Source organism: Ranitomeya imitator, chromosome 3 (assembly GCF_032444005.1).
Source record: "Ranitomeya imitator isolate aRanImi1 chromosome 3, aRanImi1.pri, whole genome shotgun sequence".
Classification (NCBI taxonomy): domain Eukaryota; kingdom Metazoa; phylum Chordata; class Amphibia; order Anura; family Dendrobatidae; genus Ranitomeya; species Ranitomeya imitator.
The window spans coordinates 757,169,363-757,186,068 of NC_091284.1; the positions used below are offsets into that span (position 1 = coordinate 757,169,363).

The following is a 16,706-nucleotide window of genomic DNA, read 5'->3' on the forward strand; positions in this document are numbered from 1 at the left end:
TAGGATTTTGGCAAGCATGGTACGGGGATTTGCTCCAGGGACAGGTGGTTTCGGTGGGACCCTGTGGGCTCTTTCTACCGCAAATACTTTTGTCAGTGCTGCATCACCAAAGGTCTCAAGGAGCCAGCTTTCAATATACTCCGTGGGATTCCTCCCCTCAATTTTTTCAGGGACACCCACTATACGAATGTTATTTCTTCTGGACCTGTTCTCCAGATCCTCATTTTTTGCAGCCAGCTCCGATATTGCCTGAGTAAACTTCCTCTCCGCTTTCTGCAGCTGCACTATATGGTCTTCTGCCGTGCTCACTCTTTCCTCCACAGCCCCCACACGTTTGTCAATCTTCTGCAGGGCTGCATTTATCTGGGCTGTATCCCCCTTGACCTCCTGTAGCTGCTGGGTGAGGGATTGTTTGCATGATGATACCAGTGCAAAAACATCTCTAAGGGTGGGCTCTGCTCCTGACTCCTTATCTTCAGATCCCCCTACTACCACCGCCATGTCACCATCCCTGCTCCCCTGTTGTACCTCCTGCTCCTCTGCTGGGCTTTCCTCCTCTCCTTCTGTGTCTGTGTCTGCTCCGGCATCCTCCTCTGCTTTTCCTGTGTTCCCTGCGGCCTCCACTCTAGCAAACTGCTGGAGCTTTGCCGCCGCCAACATTCTCTTCTGGCATGCCGCGTTGTCCTTCTCCGCCTTCTCTCTGGCGTCGGCGCCATCTTGGCTGATCCCAGCCTCGCCGGCTCCTGCATCTCTTTGCCTCCTCCTGGTCATATTTGTTGACCTCGAGGCCGCCTCTATTCACCGCCGCACTCCCGGGACTTTCCTGCAGCCGGTAAGCGCCTTGAATCGCCGCTCAGCTGCGGCTTATAAGGATAAATTGAGCGTTAGCAGCGGGAGCGCTCTGTCACACGTCCGCTCACATGGACGTTCAGGCCACGCCCCCCTTCATTCAATATTTGCATGAGCTAGACAAGTGAGTGATTTGCATTTTCACCTGGGAGTTGGCCGGCAGGAACTTGGTGGTCATCCATGCTCTGCACGTCTATTGAGAATTGGACTCTAATACATCTGGTTGGGTGAGCTGATGAAATCCTAGTATTTGCAACAAAGGTTGATGGCCCCATAAGATGCTCCATAGCATATTATGCCCCATATGCTGCTGCGATGAAAAGAAAAAAAATTAAAAAACAATGACATACTTACCTTTCGTCGCTCAGGCCCCCAGCACTTGCGATATTCACCTGTCCCCGTTCCACCGCCGTGCGCCGCTCCGTCTTCCAGCTCTCTGACTGCTCAGGCAGAGGGCGCGCACTAACCACGTCATCGCGCCCTCTGACCTGAAAGTCACAGCCAGAGGACGCTGAAGATGGAGCCCGGCGGTGGAACGGTGACAGGTGAATATCGCAATGCTCACCCTCCCCTGTTATACTCACCCTCCCGGCACGGTCCCTGCTTCTCCGTTGTCCCGGGAGGGCAGCTTGTTAATGTGTTCAGCGGTCACTGGTACCGCTCATTAAAGTAATGAATATGCAGCTCCACCCCTATGGGAGTGGAGTCGCGTCCATATTCATTACTTTAATGAGCGGTATCACGTGACCACAGAACACAGGAAGAGCAAAGCCGGAGACCATCGCATCGAAGAAGCAGGTGAGTATGATGTGACAGCCGCCGCTCCCCCACCGACCCCCTGGGAATGTCTTGAGCATAAGCCGAGAGGGGCAATTTCAGCCTTAAAAAATGGGCTGAAAATCTCGGCTTAGACTCGAGTATATACGGTAAATTAAATCCCCCTTTGTCACCTCCTTAGAGAAAAATTATAAAATATATAGAATTTTTTTCCATTCTTTGCAGTTAGGGCTGGAATAGTTTTTTTTTTTTTTTTTTTTTCAAAAGTTGAAAAAATGATAAAAAAAAAAAAGCTACTACTCGAGTTTTGCATCAGGAGTATCGCGGATCCCTGTTTTTTGTTTTTTTTTTGGAGGGGGAGTCTAAGACGCGAAACATGCAGGGCATGGATTCTAGGATGTCACTCAAGCATCCACGATATTCTTTGCACATCCGATCACCTGATGCAAACTGGAGTAGTGAGCACTTGCGCTCAACAATAATGATGACATATTCAATATGATGACCTAATGTTATCAAATTCTGTGTCGTACCTGTGCGTTCAAAATGCTCACTATACCCCTGGATAAAATCCTTGAGGGGTGTGGTTTCCAAAATGGGGTCACTTGTGGGGGGGGGTTCCACGGTTTACACACACCATCGACAACATTAGTCTAATGTGTATGTCCAACACTGCATTTATTCACCTCTATATTTCAACTGTAAGATAGCAAGCAATGCCGGAATGGAGTACGACTAAGGTTAAGGGAGTTGATGCTCTCGCATCCTCCAAATGTATGCAATTTGTCCAATGGTGGGGAGAGTGAAGACAACGCTGACTGACAGCAGGAATTGCATGATGTCCCCAAGAGAGCTTGTGGCAAGAACGCTGAAACGGCGCCGGAGGAGAGTATAGGTGTTATTATTTTACGAGTTGAAAACTATTGGGACTGAGAAAGGGTTCACCGAGTAGTGCACAGCTTCTTTATAGCCATGAGACTAAATTGCCTGATATAAAGGGATTGCTAAGGACTGATTCCGGCATTAACTCCTTTCTGACCTCAGACGGGATAGTACGTCCAAGGTCAGATCCCCTGCTTTGATGTGGGCTCCGGTGGTGAGCCAGCATCAAAGCCGGGACATGTCAGCTGTTTTGAACAGCTGACATGTGATCCACCCGCCGCTATTAAATAGTTAAATGCCGCTGTCAAACGCTGACAGCGGTATTTAACTAGCGCTTCCAGCCATGTGGCCGGAAATGAGTGCATCGCCGACCCCTGTCACATGATCGAGGGTCGGTGATGCGTCGGCATGACAACCTAAGGTCTCTTTTAGACCTCTATGGTTGTTGATGCTGGCTTGCTGTGAGCGCCACCCTGTGGTCGGTGCTCATAGCAAGCCTGTAATTCAGGTACATAGTAGTGATCTGTAGCAGAGGCGATCGAGTTGTGCCAGCTTCTAGCCTCCCATGGAGGCTATTTAAGCATGGTAAAAAAGTGACAAAAAAAAAGGTTAAAAAAAAAAATATGAAAAAAAAAAAATGTTATAAAAGTTTAACCCCTTCATGGCCCAGCCTATTTTGACCTTAATGATCAGGCCAATTTTTACAATTCTGACCAGTGTCTCTTCATGAGGTAATAACTCAGGAACGCTTCAACGGATCATAGCATTTCTGAGACTGTTTTTTCGTGACATATTGGGCTTCATGTTAGTGGTAAATTTAGGTTGATAATTTTTGCATTTATTTGTGAAAAAAATGGAAATTTGGCTAAAAATTTTTAAAATTTCGCAATTTTCAAATTTTGAATTTTTATTCAGTTAAACGAGAGAGTTATGTGACACAAAATAGTTAATAAATAACATTACCACATGAATACTTTACAGCAGCACAATTTTGGAAACAAATTTTTTTTTTTGCTAGAAAGTTATAACAGTTAAAATTTGACCAGCGATTTCTCATTTTTACAACAAAATTTACAAAACCATTTTTTTAGGGACCACATCACATTTATAGTCAGTTCGAGGGGTCTATATGGCTGAAAATACCCAAAAGTGACACCATTCTAAAAACTGCACCCCTCAAAGTGCTCAAAACCACATTCAAGAAGTTAATTAACCCTTCAGGTTCTTCACAGCAGCAGAAGCAACATGGAAGGAAAATATGAACATTTAACTTTTTAGTGACAAAAATGATCTTTTAGCAACAATTTTTTTTCATTTTCCCAAGGGTAAAAGGAGAAACTGGACCCCAAAAGTTAAATTTGTCCCGAGTACGCCGATACCCCATATGTGGGGGGGAACCACTGTTGGACAGGGCTCAGAAGGGAAGGAGCGCCATTTGACTTTTTCAATGAAAAATTGGCTCCAATCTTTAGCGGACAAAATGTCGCGTTTGGAGAGCCCCTGTGTGCCTAAACATTGGAGCTCCCCCACAAGTGACCCCGTTTTGGAAACTAGACCCCCCCAAGGAGCTTATCTAGATGCATTTTGAACCCCCAGGTACTTCACAAATTGATCCGTAAAAATGAAAGTACTTTTTTTTTTCCTTCACAAAAAAATTTGTTTTAGCCTCAATTTTTTAATTTTCACATGGGCAACAGGATAAAACGGATCGTAAAATTTATTGGGCAATTTCTCCTGAGTACTCCGATACCTCACATGTGGGGGTAAACCACTGTTTGGGCACACAGCAGGGCTCGGAAGGGAAGAAGCCCCATTTGACTTTTTGAATGAAAAATTAGCTCCAATCGTTAGCGGACACCATGTCACGTTTGGAGAGCCCCTGTGTACCTAAACATTGGAGATCCCCCACAATTGACCCTATTTTGGAAACTAGACCTCCCAAGGAACTAATCTAGATGTGCGGTGACCACTCTAAACCCCCAAGTGCTTCACAGAAGTATATAACGCAGAGCCGTGAAAATAAAAAATCATTTTTCTTTCCTCAAAAATTATGTTTTAGCAAGCAATTTTTTATTTTCACAAGGGTAACAGGAGAAATTGGACCCCAATAGTTGTTGCCCAGTTTGTCCTGAGTATGCTGATAACCCATATGTGGGGTAAACCACTGTTTGGGCACACATCGGGGCTCGGGAGGGAAGTAGTGACGTTTTGAAGTGCAGACTTTGATGGAATGGTCTGCGGGCGTCACGTTGCGTTTGCAGAGCCCCTGATGGGCCTAAACAGTGGAAACCCCCCACAAGTGACCCCATTTCGGAAACTAGACCCCCCAAGGAACTTATCTAGACGTGTGGTGAGCACTTTGAACCCTCAAGTGCTTCACAGAATTTTATAACGTAAAGCCGTGAAAATAAAAAAAATATTTTTTTCCCACAAAAATAATTTTTTAGCCCCCATTTTTTATTTTCTCAAGGGTAACAGGAGAAATTAGACCCCCAAAGTTGTTGTGCAATTTTTCCTGAGTACGGTTATGCCCCATATGATTGGGCGCACGTCGGGGCTCGGAAGTGAGGGAGCACCATTTGACTTTTTGAACGCAAGATTGGATGGAATCAATGGTGGTGCCATGTCGCGTTTGGAGACCCCTGATGTGCCTAAACAGTGGAAACCCCACAATTCTAACTCCAACACTAACCCCAACACACCCCTAACCCTAATCCCAGCTCTAGCCATAACCCTAATCACAACCCTAACCCCAACACACCCCTAACCACAACCCTAACCCCAATACACCCCTAACCCTAATCCCAACCCTAACCACAAGCCTAATCTTAACCCTATTTCCAACCCTAACCCTAAGGCTATGTGCCCACGTTGCGGATCCATGTGAGGATTTTTCCACACCGTTTTTCAAAAATCCGCAGGTAAAAAGCACTGCGTTTGTCCTGTGGATTTACTGCGGATTTCCAGTGTTTTTATGCGGATTTCACCTGCGGATTCCTATTGAGGAACAGGTGTAAAACGCTGCGGAATCCGCACAAAGAATTGACATGCTGAGGAAAATACAACGCATTTCCGCACTGTATTTTCTGCACCATGGGCACAGCGGATTTGGCTTTCCATAGGTTTACATGGTACTGTAAACGTGATGGAAAACTGCTACAAATCCGCAGCGGCCAATCCGCTGTGGATCCGCAGCCAAATCCGCACCGTGTGCACAATGCCTAATTCTAACCCTAACCCTAATTCTAACCCTAGTTCTAACCCAAATTCTAACCCTAATTCGAACCCTAACCCTAGTTCTAACCCTAACCCTAGTTCTAACCCTAACCCTAGTGGAGAAATAAAAGTAAATATATTTTCTTTATTTTATTATTGTCCCAACTATAGGGGTGATAAAGGGGGGTTCATTTACTTTTTTTTTTTTGATCACTGTGATAAAAAGCCAATCACAGTGATCAAAATGTACCTGGAATGAATCTGCCGGCCGGCATATTCGGTGGGCGCACTGTGTATGCGCCCGCCATTTTGGAAGATGGCAGCGCCCATGGAGAAGACGGTCGGACACAGGGAGGGACACCGGAGCTCAGTTAGTATGGGGTGTGGGATCGGAGCACTGGGGGGTGGGATCGGAGCATGGGGGAAGCGGACAGGAGGAGGGAGGGGAGCACAGGACAGGGCGGATGACTGGGGAGGAGATCGGTGGCAGATCAGGGTTTCCAGCCATGGCCGATGATATTGCAGCATCAGCCATGGCTGGATTGTAATATTTCACCAATTTTTCAACGATTGGTTTCACTTTTAACAGCCAATCAGAGCGATCGTAGCCACGGGGGGCGAAGTAACCCCCCCTGGGCTGAAGTACCACTCCCCCAGTCCCTGTAGGTCGTCGGGTGAAATTACAGTTAACCCTTTCACCCGATCTGAGGGACGCGATCATTCTGTGACGCAGCAGATGCGTCACAGGTCGCATTGGCACTGACTTTCATGACGCATACGCTGTGTCACAGGCTGGGAAGTGGTTAAATCACACCCTTTTCCCCCCATTCAAAATAAAACAATAAAAAAATCAAATATACACTATTTGGTATCGCCACGTTCAGAATCGCCCGATCTATCAGTAAAAAAAATTAAAAAAGGATTAACCTGATCGCTAAACATCGTAGTGAGGGAAAAAATTTGAAACACCCGAATTACGGTTTTTTTGGTCGCTGAGACATTGCAGTAAAATGCAATAACAAGAAATCAAAATAACGTATCTGCACAAAGTGGTATCATTAAGTGTCAGCTCGGCATGCAAAAAATAAGCCCTCACCTGACCCCAGTTCACGAAAAATGGAGACGCTACAGGTATCGGAAAATGGTGCAATTTTTTTTTTTTAGCAAAGTTTGGAATTTATTTTCACCACTTAGATAAAAAAGAACCTAGACATGTTTGGTGTCTATGAACTCGTAATGACCTGGAGAATCATACTGGCAGGTCAGTTTTAGCATTTAGTGAACCTAGCAAAAAAGATAAACAAAAAACAAGTGTGGGATTGCACTTTTTTTTTTTACAATTTCACCGCACTTGGAATTTTTTTCTTGTTTTCTAATACACAACATGGTAAAACCAATGATGTCATTCAATGATTGTCAAGGATGTAAAACTCGTCCCGCAAAAAATAAGCCCTCACATGGCCATATTGCCAAAAAAATAAAAAAAAGTTATGGCTTTGGGAAGGAGGGGAGCGAAAAAAGAACACGGAAAAATGGAAAATCCCAAGGTCATGAAGGGGTTAAAATATATGTGCTGATTTGGTAGCCATGTATATGAAGTGATGGCCTTATCTTTACTCACATCAGCATAGAAGGACTTGCATATTTTATGATGAATTGAGGAGGAAGATGGCTTTTGGGGGTATTTGGCTCCCTTGTACAGAAAAGAACATTTATTCTGGCATGATGGCATGCCAGCAAAGGTACAACACAGGCATTTAGAGACTTTGGATGGAAGACTGATCCTAGAAGAGAATTTCCCAGCAAAGAAGGAAGGGATGACAAAAAAAGTTACTCAATATAACTGGGTGGGATACCTAGGTGAATTAAATCTAATGCAAGAAAAATGTTACGATAAATGCTTGATATGTAGAAAAAGAGAAGGAAAAAAATGAATCATTGTTCAGTGAAGACCTGAGTACTCAATACCACTATATCTAGAGGTCAGGACCGAAATTAACTACACTGGATTTAATGGAGTCTCAACAATTTGACACACATCTGCACGGATGTGAATCCCTGCTTCATGTCTTAGGTAGTCGAGTATTTGGTATTGATTGTTACAGTCCCAACCAGGCTGTAAAATTCTGACCATCAGATTGTAGACGGTCCACCACCTATGCAACAAACAGAACCAACTATAGCTTCAGTAAAAATAATCTGACCTTTGTCACCCTGTAGATGATGAATTGCTGTTTAAGAGCCACAAACTGACTAGAACAAATATTTAAGTGGTCAAAAAATAACTGGATTTATTTTGCTAAGTAGAATGATACATAAAATAAAAAGACGGGAGTTGGATAAAGGGAAAGGTCTACGGAAGGAATAATGTTCCTCTGAACTGTGGTAAAGTATTAGTTTGCTCATGTTCAGCAGCAGTTGAACAGATAGGGAAATCTGAAGATCCCTAGATTAGCGGACTAATGGAATGCCCTGACTTGAAGCCCAGGAATGGAAATAAATGAAATACACCATTGTATAAGCATGTATCCCTAAGCCACTCTGTAATATTGCTGACAATGCAAACAGGTGGGCAGCAACTTGAAGATGGCCTGGTAAGATGATAAGGCCAAGAACTTAAACCAGGAGATGGATAGAAAGTTTTGAAAGCATCCACAAGCAGTCTCCTGTGGAAGACAAGACACAAATCATTCCATGAGTGAGAACAGAGTAAAATATCCGCTGCAAAATAAAAAGCCTGAATGGATCAGTCAGTAAAAGGAGGTCAGGGAATACGAGAAAATTATTTTTTGCAACCTGTGAAGAGATTTTTCCATGAGTAGTTGAAGATCTTAAAGGACTAGATGCCTCCCAAAAGAAGATCCTTCATCTTTATCTAAGAGAAGCTCACTGAGGAAGTCTGCCAAGATTTCGACAAGAGGACGCAGATTATTTAAGGACGCAGCTGATAAATAGCATGTATACAAGTACTTGGATAAGAATACAGTAAGAGCCAGCATAAGTCTGCAGCAAACAAGTCATGCCAGACTAATCTAATTTCCTTCTATGATGGACTCACTGACTGGGTGGATCAGGGAAATGCGGTAGGTATAGTAAATCTCGACTTTATCAAAGCATTTGATAAAGCATCTTATACTTTCCTAATTGAGAAAATGACAAAGTATGGGATTGACAAGGCTGGATTCACAACTAGCTCAGTGACTGTAAGTGTGTTTCAAGTGGGGCACCTTGAGGTTCTGTCCTGGTCCCAGTATTGTTCAACATTTTTATAAATTATCTATATAAGGGAACTGAAGGTAAACTAATCAAATTTGCAGACAACGCAAAAATAGGAGGAATAGCGAACACTAGAGAAGACAGAGAAAAGATTCAGAATGATCTAGACAAGCTTGAACAATGGGCAACAACTAATAGAATGGTATTTAGCAGGTAAAAATGCAAGCTTCTGCATCTGGGCAAGAAAAATGACAATTACACCTACAGAATGCGAGGAATAGAACTAAGGAACAGCATGTTTGAAAAAGACTTGGATATACTAATAAATCACAGACTTAACATGAGTCAACATTGTGATGCAGCAGCAAAAAAGGCAAATGCAGTTCTAGGATGTATTAAGAGAAGCATAGAGTCTAGATCATGTGTAGTAGCTATCCCTCTACTTCTCCTTGGTCAGGCCTCATCTGGAATAATGTGTACAATTCTGGGCACCACATTTTAAAAAAGACATTGAAAAACTCGAGCAAGTTCAGAGAAAAGCTACCAGGATGGTGAGTGGACTGCAAACTATGTCCTACGAGGAATGTTTAAAGGTTCTGGGAATGTTTAGCTTGCAAAAAAGAAGGCTTAGGAGAATTATTAGCTGTCTACAAATATCTGAAGGGATGCCACAGTGTAAAGGGAACATCCTTATTCTCATTTGCACATGGAACCATGAGAAGCAATGGGATGAAACTGAAAGGGAGAAGATACAAATTAGATATTAGAAAAAACTTTTTGACAGGGAGGGTGATCAATGAGTGGAACAGGCTGCCACGAGAGGTGGTGAGTTCTCATTCAATGGAAGTCTTCAAACAGGCTGGACAGACATATGTCTGAGATGGTTTAGTGAATCCTGCATTGAGCAGGGGGTTGGACACGATGACCCAGGAGGTCCCTTCCAACTCTAACATTCTATTATTCTAGTTTGCAATGACTTCATCCATGGCTAGGACTTAAACCTTATTGATCGAGCAGTAACCTGGATACATTGATTGAATAAAGATGACCGAGTCCAACAATGACATGGATGCGAAAAAAGTTAAATAAATGCTAATGCATACACGCCAAGTGTAAGCTAAAAGATATCTGTTGGGACACATGGGTGCATGTGGGTTTATGAACATGCTGGATGTGTCAGGGAGCACACCAATGTATCTACACTTGATGTGCAGAAAAAAATGTATTCATGTTTAATGAGGACCCGAGTTTCTCAGAACATACCTTGTCTGGCTGTGTAAAATAGCGTGCCGGTAATACTGGATCTTTAGGAGATTCTAAACTATAAGTTGTACTCTTAGAAATAATTATGTTCATTGCCACGTCACAAACTGTATATAGTTTCTGAAAGAAAAGGAGAAAAAAAGGCTTGTCACCAATAATGTCACTTCATATCTATTATCAAAATTAAATGAAATTTCTCTGTACCTCGTTCATTTTGGGGTCTTCTGGAGCTTGTGCATCTTTTGTCTGCTTTATGTTTTCCACCATTTTCCTTATGAAAGCATGGCTGTTGTTCTCATTTTTTGACATTAAGATCTCCAGGATGAACCAAAGACATCTGTTAAGAAATGTGAGAGAGACACGGATGCATTAGGGTCCAAAAAGCCAGCGAGTAACCAAAAACAAAACAAATAATAATAATAAAAAAAAAAAAAACACATATACACAGTAAATATTGGATGATTTTAGAAATACCATCAAACACTGTTTAGCAAAATCCTAGCTCTAAAGGTTGTAATTAGATCATCAGGCTCATCTTTCTCATCCACCTACTCCTCTACCTCTTTTTTGGAGTGCAAAGAGATGTCACCCTATCCATAGCGGATGCAGATGAACTCCAAGCAAAAGGGGTAAGGACTAATTGGAGGCTGGATGATAAACAAAATTATTAATCTATCTACATATACTTTATTTGGGTTGGCATCTGGGTTATCGCTTGTACCCACTACCAAGTTTGACCCGTTTTTGGGGTAAAAGACAATTTATTGGAAAAACCCAAATAGAGAAAAAATTTTGTTTTCAATGGCAAAATAAAATCCCAACAATTAGACATCCCCTTGGACTCCCTGGCTGATGCAAGACTTTTGACTGAACTTTCTCAGGATGGTAGTAGAGGTATGGGTGAGGGTTCTGTCTCTGATTTAAAAGCAAAAAGTACAAGGATGCCTCCATCAGGAGAGTACAGAAGTATAGATATCTTTCAGAAACTAGTGACCAAAGACATTAAAAAGAACAACCCGAGATTAAAATCTTGTGAATACAATGTCTCAATGAAGGAAATGGAAGCATTGCACTCTAGAGAAAAACCCATGAAACTAGAATGAAAACATTGGGTAAGCGGGAAATCTGGTCATTTTAGATAAAAATAAATATCTGGATATGTGCTGCTCTATCCACTGAGACAGTATAACATATGAAATATAGAGATGTGATCGTACACCTAAATATTCATCTACCCTTCTAGATATTCTTATTAAAGCACTTGACGCACTTATATGTAAAGGAGAATTTGAAGTTATGTTCCCTAAATATCCCACGATTGCAACCTTCTACTCACTGCCCAAAGAGCATAAAAGGTCTTACCCCCTTCAGGGGCCACCCGATTGTCTTCAGTATAGGCGCCCAAATTCAAGTGTGTATTTAGATCATATACTCTGCCCCTTCTTTACAGCCCTGCCCGTGTATATCCGGGACAGAACGCATCGGCTGACCAAAATAGAGGGTATGCATCTTGAACCTGCTACAATTCTTGCACCTATCAATGTGGAGTCATTATACAGTAGCATGCCACATGCAAATGGAATTCAGGCGGACGAGTATTTCCCGAGTACCAGAGGAATCCATCTTACAGAAAACAACAGGTTCCTTGTTGACCTACTCAAATCCATACCTGGTCACATCTATTTCCTATTTAACCCCTTCATGACCGGAGGTATTTTCGTTTGAGTGTTTTCATTTTTGGGTCCCCTTCTTCCCAGAACCATAACTTTTTTGATTTTTCAGTCAATATGGCCATGTGAGGGCTTGTTTTTTTGTAGGACGAGTTGTACTTCTGAATAGCAAAATTGGTTTCAACATATCGTGTACTGGAAAACGGGGAAGGGGGGGAATCCATGTGAGGTGAAATTGCAAAAAAAAGCCACGACATGTCAGCTGTTTGAATCGTGATCCGCCCGCACCTATTAACTAGTTAAATGCCGCTGTTAAACGCTGACAGCGGCATTTAACAAGCGCAGCCGGCTGCATGGCCGGAAGTACGTGCACCGCTAACCCCCGTCACATGATCGGGGGGTCAGCTGGGGAGTTGCCCTCACAACCAGAGGTCTTCTTGAGACCTCTATGGTTGCTGATGGCAGATTGCTGTGAGCGCCACCCTGTGGTCGGCACCCTGTGCTTCACCTCTATGTTGCAGAGGCGATCAAGTAGTGGATGCTTCTAGCCTCCCATGGAGACTATTGAAGCATGCCAAAAAAAAAAAAAAAAACATGTTTAAAAATATTAAAAAAATAAAACATATAAAAGTTCAAATCACCCCCCTTTCGCCCCAATCAAAAGAAAACAATAAGAAATCAAACATACACATATTTGGTATCGCCGCGTTCAGAATCGCCCGATCTATCAATAAAAAATAAGGATTAACCTGATCGCTAAACAGCGTAGCGAGAAAAAAAATCAAAACGCCAAAATTATGTTTTTTGGTCATCGTGAAATTGCATTAAAATGCAATAACGAGTGATCACAAGAACGTATCTGCACAAAAGTAGTATAATTAAAAACATCAGCTCGGTATGCAAAAAATAAGCCCTCACCCAACCCCACATCACGAAAAATGGAGACGCTACGGGTATCGGAAAATTGTGCAATTTTATTTTATTAGCAACGTTTTGGAATTTTTTTTTTACCACTTAAATAAAAGAGAACCTAGACGTGTTTGTTGTCTATGAACTCGCAATGACCTGGAGAATCATAGTGACAGGTCAATTTAAGCAGTTAATGAACCTAGCAAAAAAGCCAAACAAAAAACAAGTGTGTGATTGCACTTTTTTTGCAATTTCATCGCACTGGGAGTTTTTTTCCCGTTTTTGAGTACATGACATGCTAAAACCAATGGTATCTTTGAAAAGTACAACTCGTCCCGCAAAAAATAAGCCCTCACATGGCCATATTGACGGAAAAATAAAGTTATGGCTCTGGAAAGAAGGGGAGCAATAAACGAAAAATGCTTTGGGGGTGAAGGGGTTAAAAAAAATTGCGCCATATTCCGATACCTGTAGCGTCTCCATTTTTCGTGCTCTCTGGTTGGGTGAAGGCTTATTTTTTGGGGTGCAGAGCTGATGTTTTTAAAGATACCATTTTCGTGTAGATACGATCTTTTGATCGCCCGTTATTGCATTTTAACCATAATTCTGGCATTTTGACTTTTTTCTTGTTACGCCGTTTAGCGATCAGGTTACTTCTTTTCTTATATTGATAGATCGGGCGATTCTGAATGTGGCGATACCAAATATGTGTAGGTTTGATTTTTTTTGTTTTATTTTGAATGGGGCGAAAGGGGGGTTATTTGAACTTTTATATTTTTAAACACTTTTTTTAATTTCTAACTTTTGGCATGCTACAATAGTCTATGGGAGACTAGAAGCTGCTATAACCCACTCCCTTAGCTACATACAGGCGATGATCGGATAAAACTGTATGTAGCAGAATTGCTGGAGACCTCTGGTTGCCATGCCAACTCATCGGTGACAAGTGACACGGGCACCGATGGGAGGATTTTCGGCATGCTTACCGGAAGTGTGTGTTAAATGCCGCTGAAAGTTTGACAGCGGCATTTAACGGGTTAACAGGTGAGGGTGGATCACGATTCCTCCCGCAGCTGTTAGCGGCATACATCAGCTGTTCAAAACATCTGACATGTGCTGGAAAAGATGTGGGCTCACCGTCGGAGCCAACAGAGGGAGGGTGTACACCTGATGTCGGAAAGTGGTTAATGGAAAATTCTACCACCAGCTCAGGGGCACAGAAATAGGGAACCCCTGTGCCCCCACATATGCTAATTTTCTCCTGGGAGGATACTGTTGAGTTATGGGACGAGGACGTCAAGTGGTGTCCCTGAATACAATTCTGGGGGCACTACATAGATGCCGTCCTTGTCCGGTGGTCATAGGAGAAATACTCCTTTGAACAATTAGTGGCTTATTTAAACAACAACAGTCTCAGCCTTAAGGTACCTTCACACTCAGCAACTTTGCAACGAGAAAGACAACAATCCGTGACGTTGCAGCGTCCTGGATAGCGATCTCGTTGTGTTTGACACGCAGCAGCGATCAGGATCCTGCTGTGATATCGCTTGTCGGAGCTAGAAGTCCAGAACTTTATTTGGTCGTCAGGTCGGCGTGTATCGTCGTGTTTGACATCAAAAGCAATGATGCCTGCAATGTTTTACATGGAGCTAACAACCAGCGAGAACGATAAGTGAGTCGCCATTACGTCACTGGATCGCTCCTGCATCGTTCTGGAGTTGCTGTGTTTGACGTGTCTACAGCGACCTAAACAGCGACGCTCCAGCGATCGGCTCGTTGTCTATATCGCTGCAGCATCGCTGAGTGTGATGGTACCTTAAGTTTTACAGAGACAGAATTGCTTTTCTAGACATTTTAATCATGAAGGGAGTGGAAGGTTATCTCCACACCACCATCTTTCACAAATCCACGGCATCTAATTTCCTGATAAGGTGGGAAAGCCATCACCCCACAAGCCTCAAGAAAGTGATCCCTAAGGGACAATTTTTAAGGCTCAGAAGAAACTGTTCTTCATTGAGGGAATTTGAGGCACAAGCTAATAGACTGGGGAGGAGATTTGCCCATAGAGGCTATCCACCACAAGTTACTGATGAAGGGTACCAAATTGCCTTAATTAGTACAGAAATTCTCTCCTCTAAAACAAAAGATAACTCTAAAGATATTACCAGATTGATTGTGACTTATGATGATCACAATTTTAAAGCTTTAAACATCTTGAGAAAACATTGGGACATTTTGCAAGCACATATGAATATCTCTGAATTTATTTGTCCTACACTCGGTTACATGCAGGAGAGTGAGATCAGTAGGGGATTATGTTATGCATAGCCATTATACTACCCAAAAACCAGCGGGCACTTGACTCGATCGGAGAGAATTGGGCACTTTCAAGTGCGGTACTTGCAGCTTCTGTTGCTACATCAATGTTTCAAAAACTTTTTCGAGTGTGGTAACTGGGAGAACCTACAACAAAAGGGACTTCGCAAATTGTAAAACAAAAAGGGGTCATATACTTATGTACATGTCCTATGAATTACATGGGCAATACTAAAAGACGGGTAAGGATAGGTGAACACTTTGGCGACATTAATCATAGGAGGGATACTAATTTATCACGCAACATAGTCAATAAACACCATTTAATTTAGGGTGATTGAGGTAATACCACAATCTAAGAGACTGGGTGATTGGGATAAAAAAAAAAGTATCCAAAGAGAACCCAGATGGATATTCTGGCTGGAATCAATGAGTCCAGGGGGAATAAATGAGCAAGTCAGCTTCACTCGATACATATGATAGGTGTTGACAATTTAACCCATTGGACAGTTAATATCAGAGTGTATCGGTCCAGGTAGACCACGTCATTTATTATTTTTTGTCCTTGATTGGGGGAATAATTACATATGTTCAGTGGACCTTTTCTGACAATCCTCCAGCTATACCTTTATTGGTAGTCTTAGCATATGGATCCTTTAATCTAGTGTCTGTGGATGTTACCTATCTGTGCCTTAATAATGTCAGGTCCGATCGGCATCGCGGTCTGGGGCCTCCCATCTTCTTATGATGCAGTGCGCAGGTGCCGGGAATGGTCAGAGAGGCCCAGCACCTGCGCACTGCAGTACTTTGCTCTGCCCTCAAGAGGGCAGACAAAGTACACCTGCACCAGAGCGTGAAGACAAGAAGAGGAAGTCATCCTATGAGGATGGTGAGGCCCCGGACCGCGACGCCCATCGAATCTGACCGCCCGCGTGAGTATAATCTAACCTCTTTTCTCATCTTTCAGGATACATCAGGGGCTTATCTACAGCATTACAGAATTCTGTAGATAAGCCCCTGATGCGGTGAGCTTAGCTCACCTTCAATGTTGGGGAGGACAGGTTCCCTTTAAGCTGGATTTGTCTGGGCTGTAAAGGGCATAAAAAAAAAAAAAAACATCTCTGTCCTTGACAGTCTTCAACTGCTTCCTTATGTACCCACTCTGGCTTCTGTCTCCTCTACACAGGTGCCGGTTGGGCTTCAACGCTGTGACCATGCACGGTCATATGGTCAAACACAGTCAAAGCCATTTATTATGCTTGAGGTTGGAAGACCATAAAGCATAATTTACATTTTTTTTTTTTTTTTACTGCAATCAGGGAACTTTCAATTTGCATTGAGAATTTTTCGCTTGAATTAGAAATTTGGCAGATGTGCTGACCTCTAGTTACAGCTGTAATAATAATCGACAGAATTAAAGTTAACACTTCATTTATACCACACAGCATGCTGCCGTTCATCACTGTGAAACCTCTTTCAGACCTCTGGGTTTTTTGTACGAGAGGAAATTAAAAAAATTTAAAAAAAAAAAAAAAAAAGACAATTTTTCAGTGTGCTCAATCCTATGTTCAACCATTTTTGGTCCGTTTGTTTGAATTTTGATCAGTG

General features: G+C 42.6%; 1 protein-coding gene across 1 annotated transcript in view; it reads right to left on the bottom strand.

The window, feature by feature from the left end:
• Positions 1-16,706, bottom strand: part of PDS5B (PDS5 cohesin associated factor B) — a 225,703-nt gene that overhangs the window by 15,384 nt on the left and 193,613 nt on the right. The window contains exons 27-28 of the mRNA XM_069758991.1: positions 10,408-10,540; positions 10,204-10,323 (exon numbers count right to left, since the gene is read on the bottom strand). Of these exons, the coding sequence (XP_069615092.1) occupies positions 10,204-10,323; positions 10,408-10,540 (253 nt within the window). The remainder of the gene's footprint in view (positions 1-10,203; positions 10,324-10,407; positions 10,541-16,706) is intronic.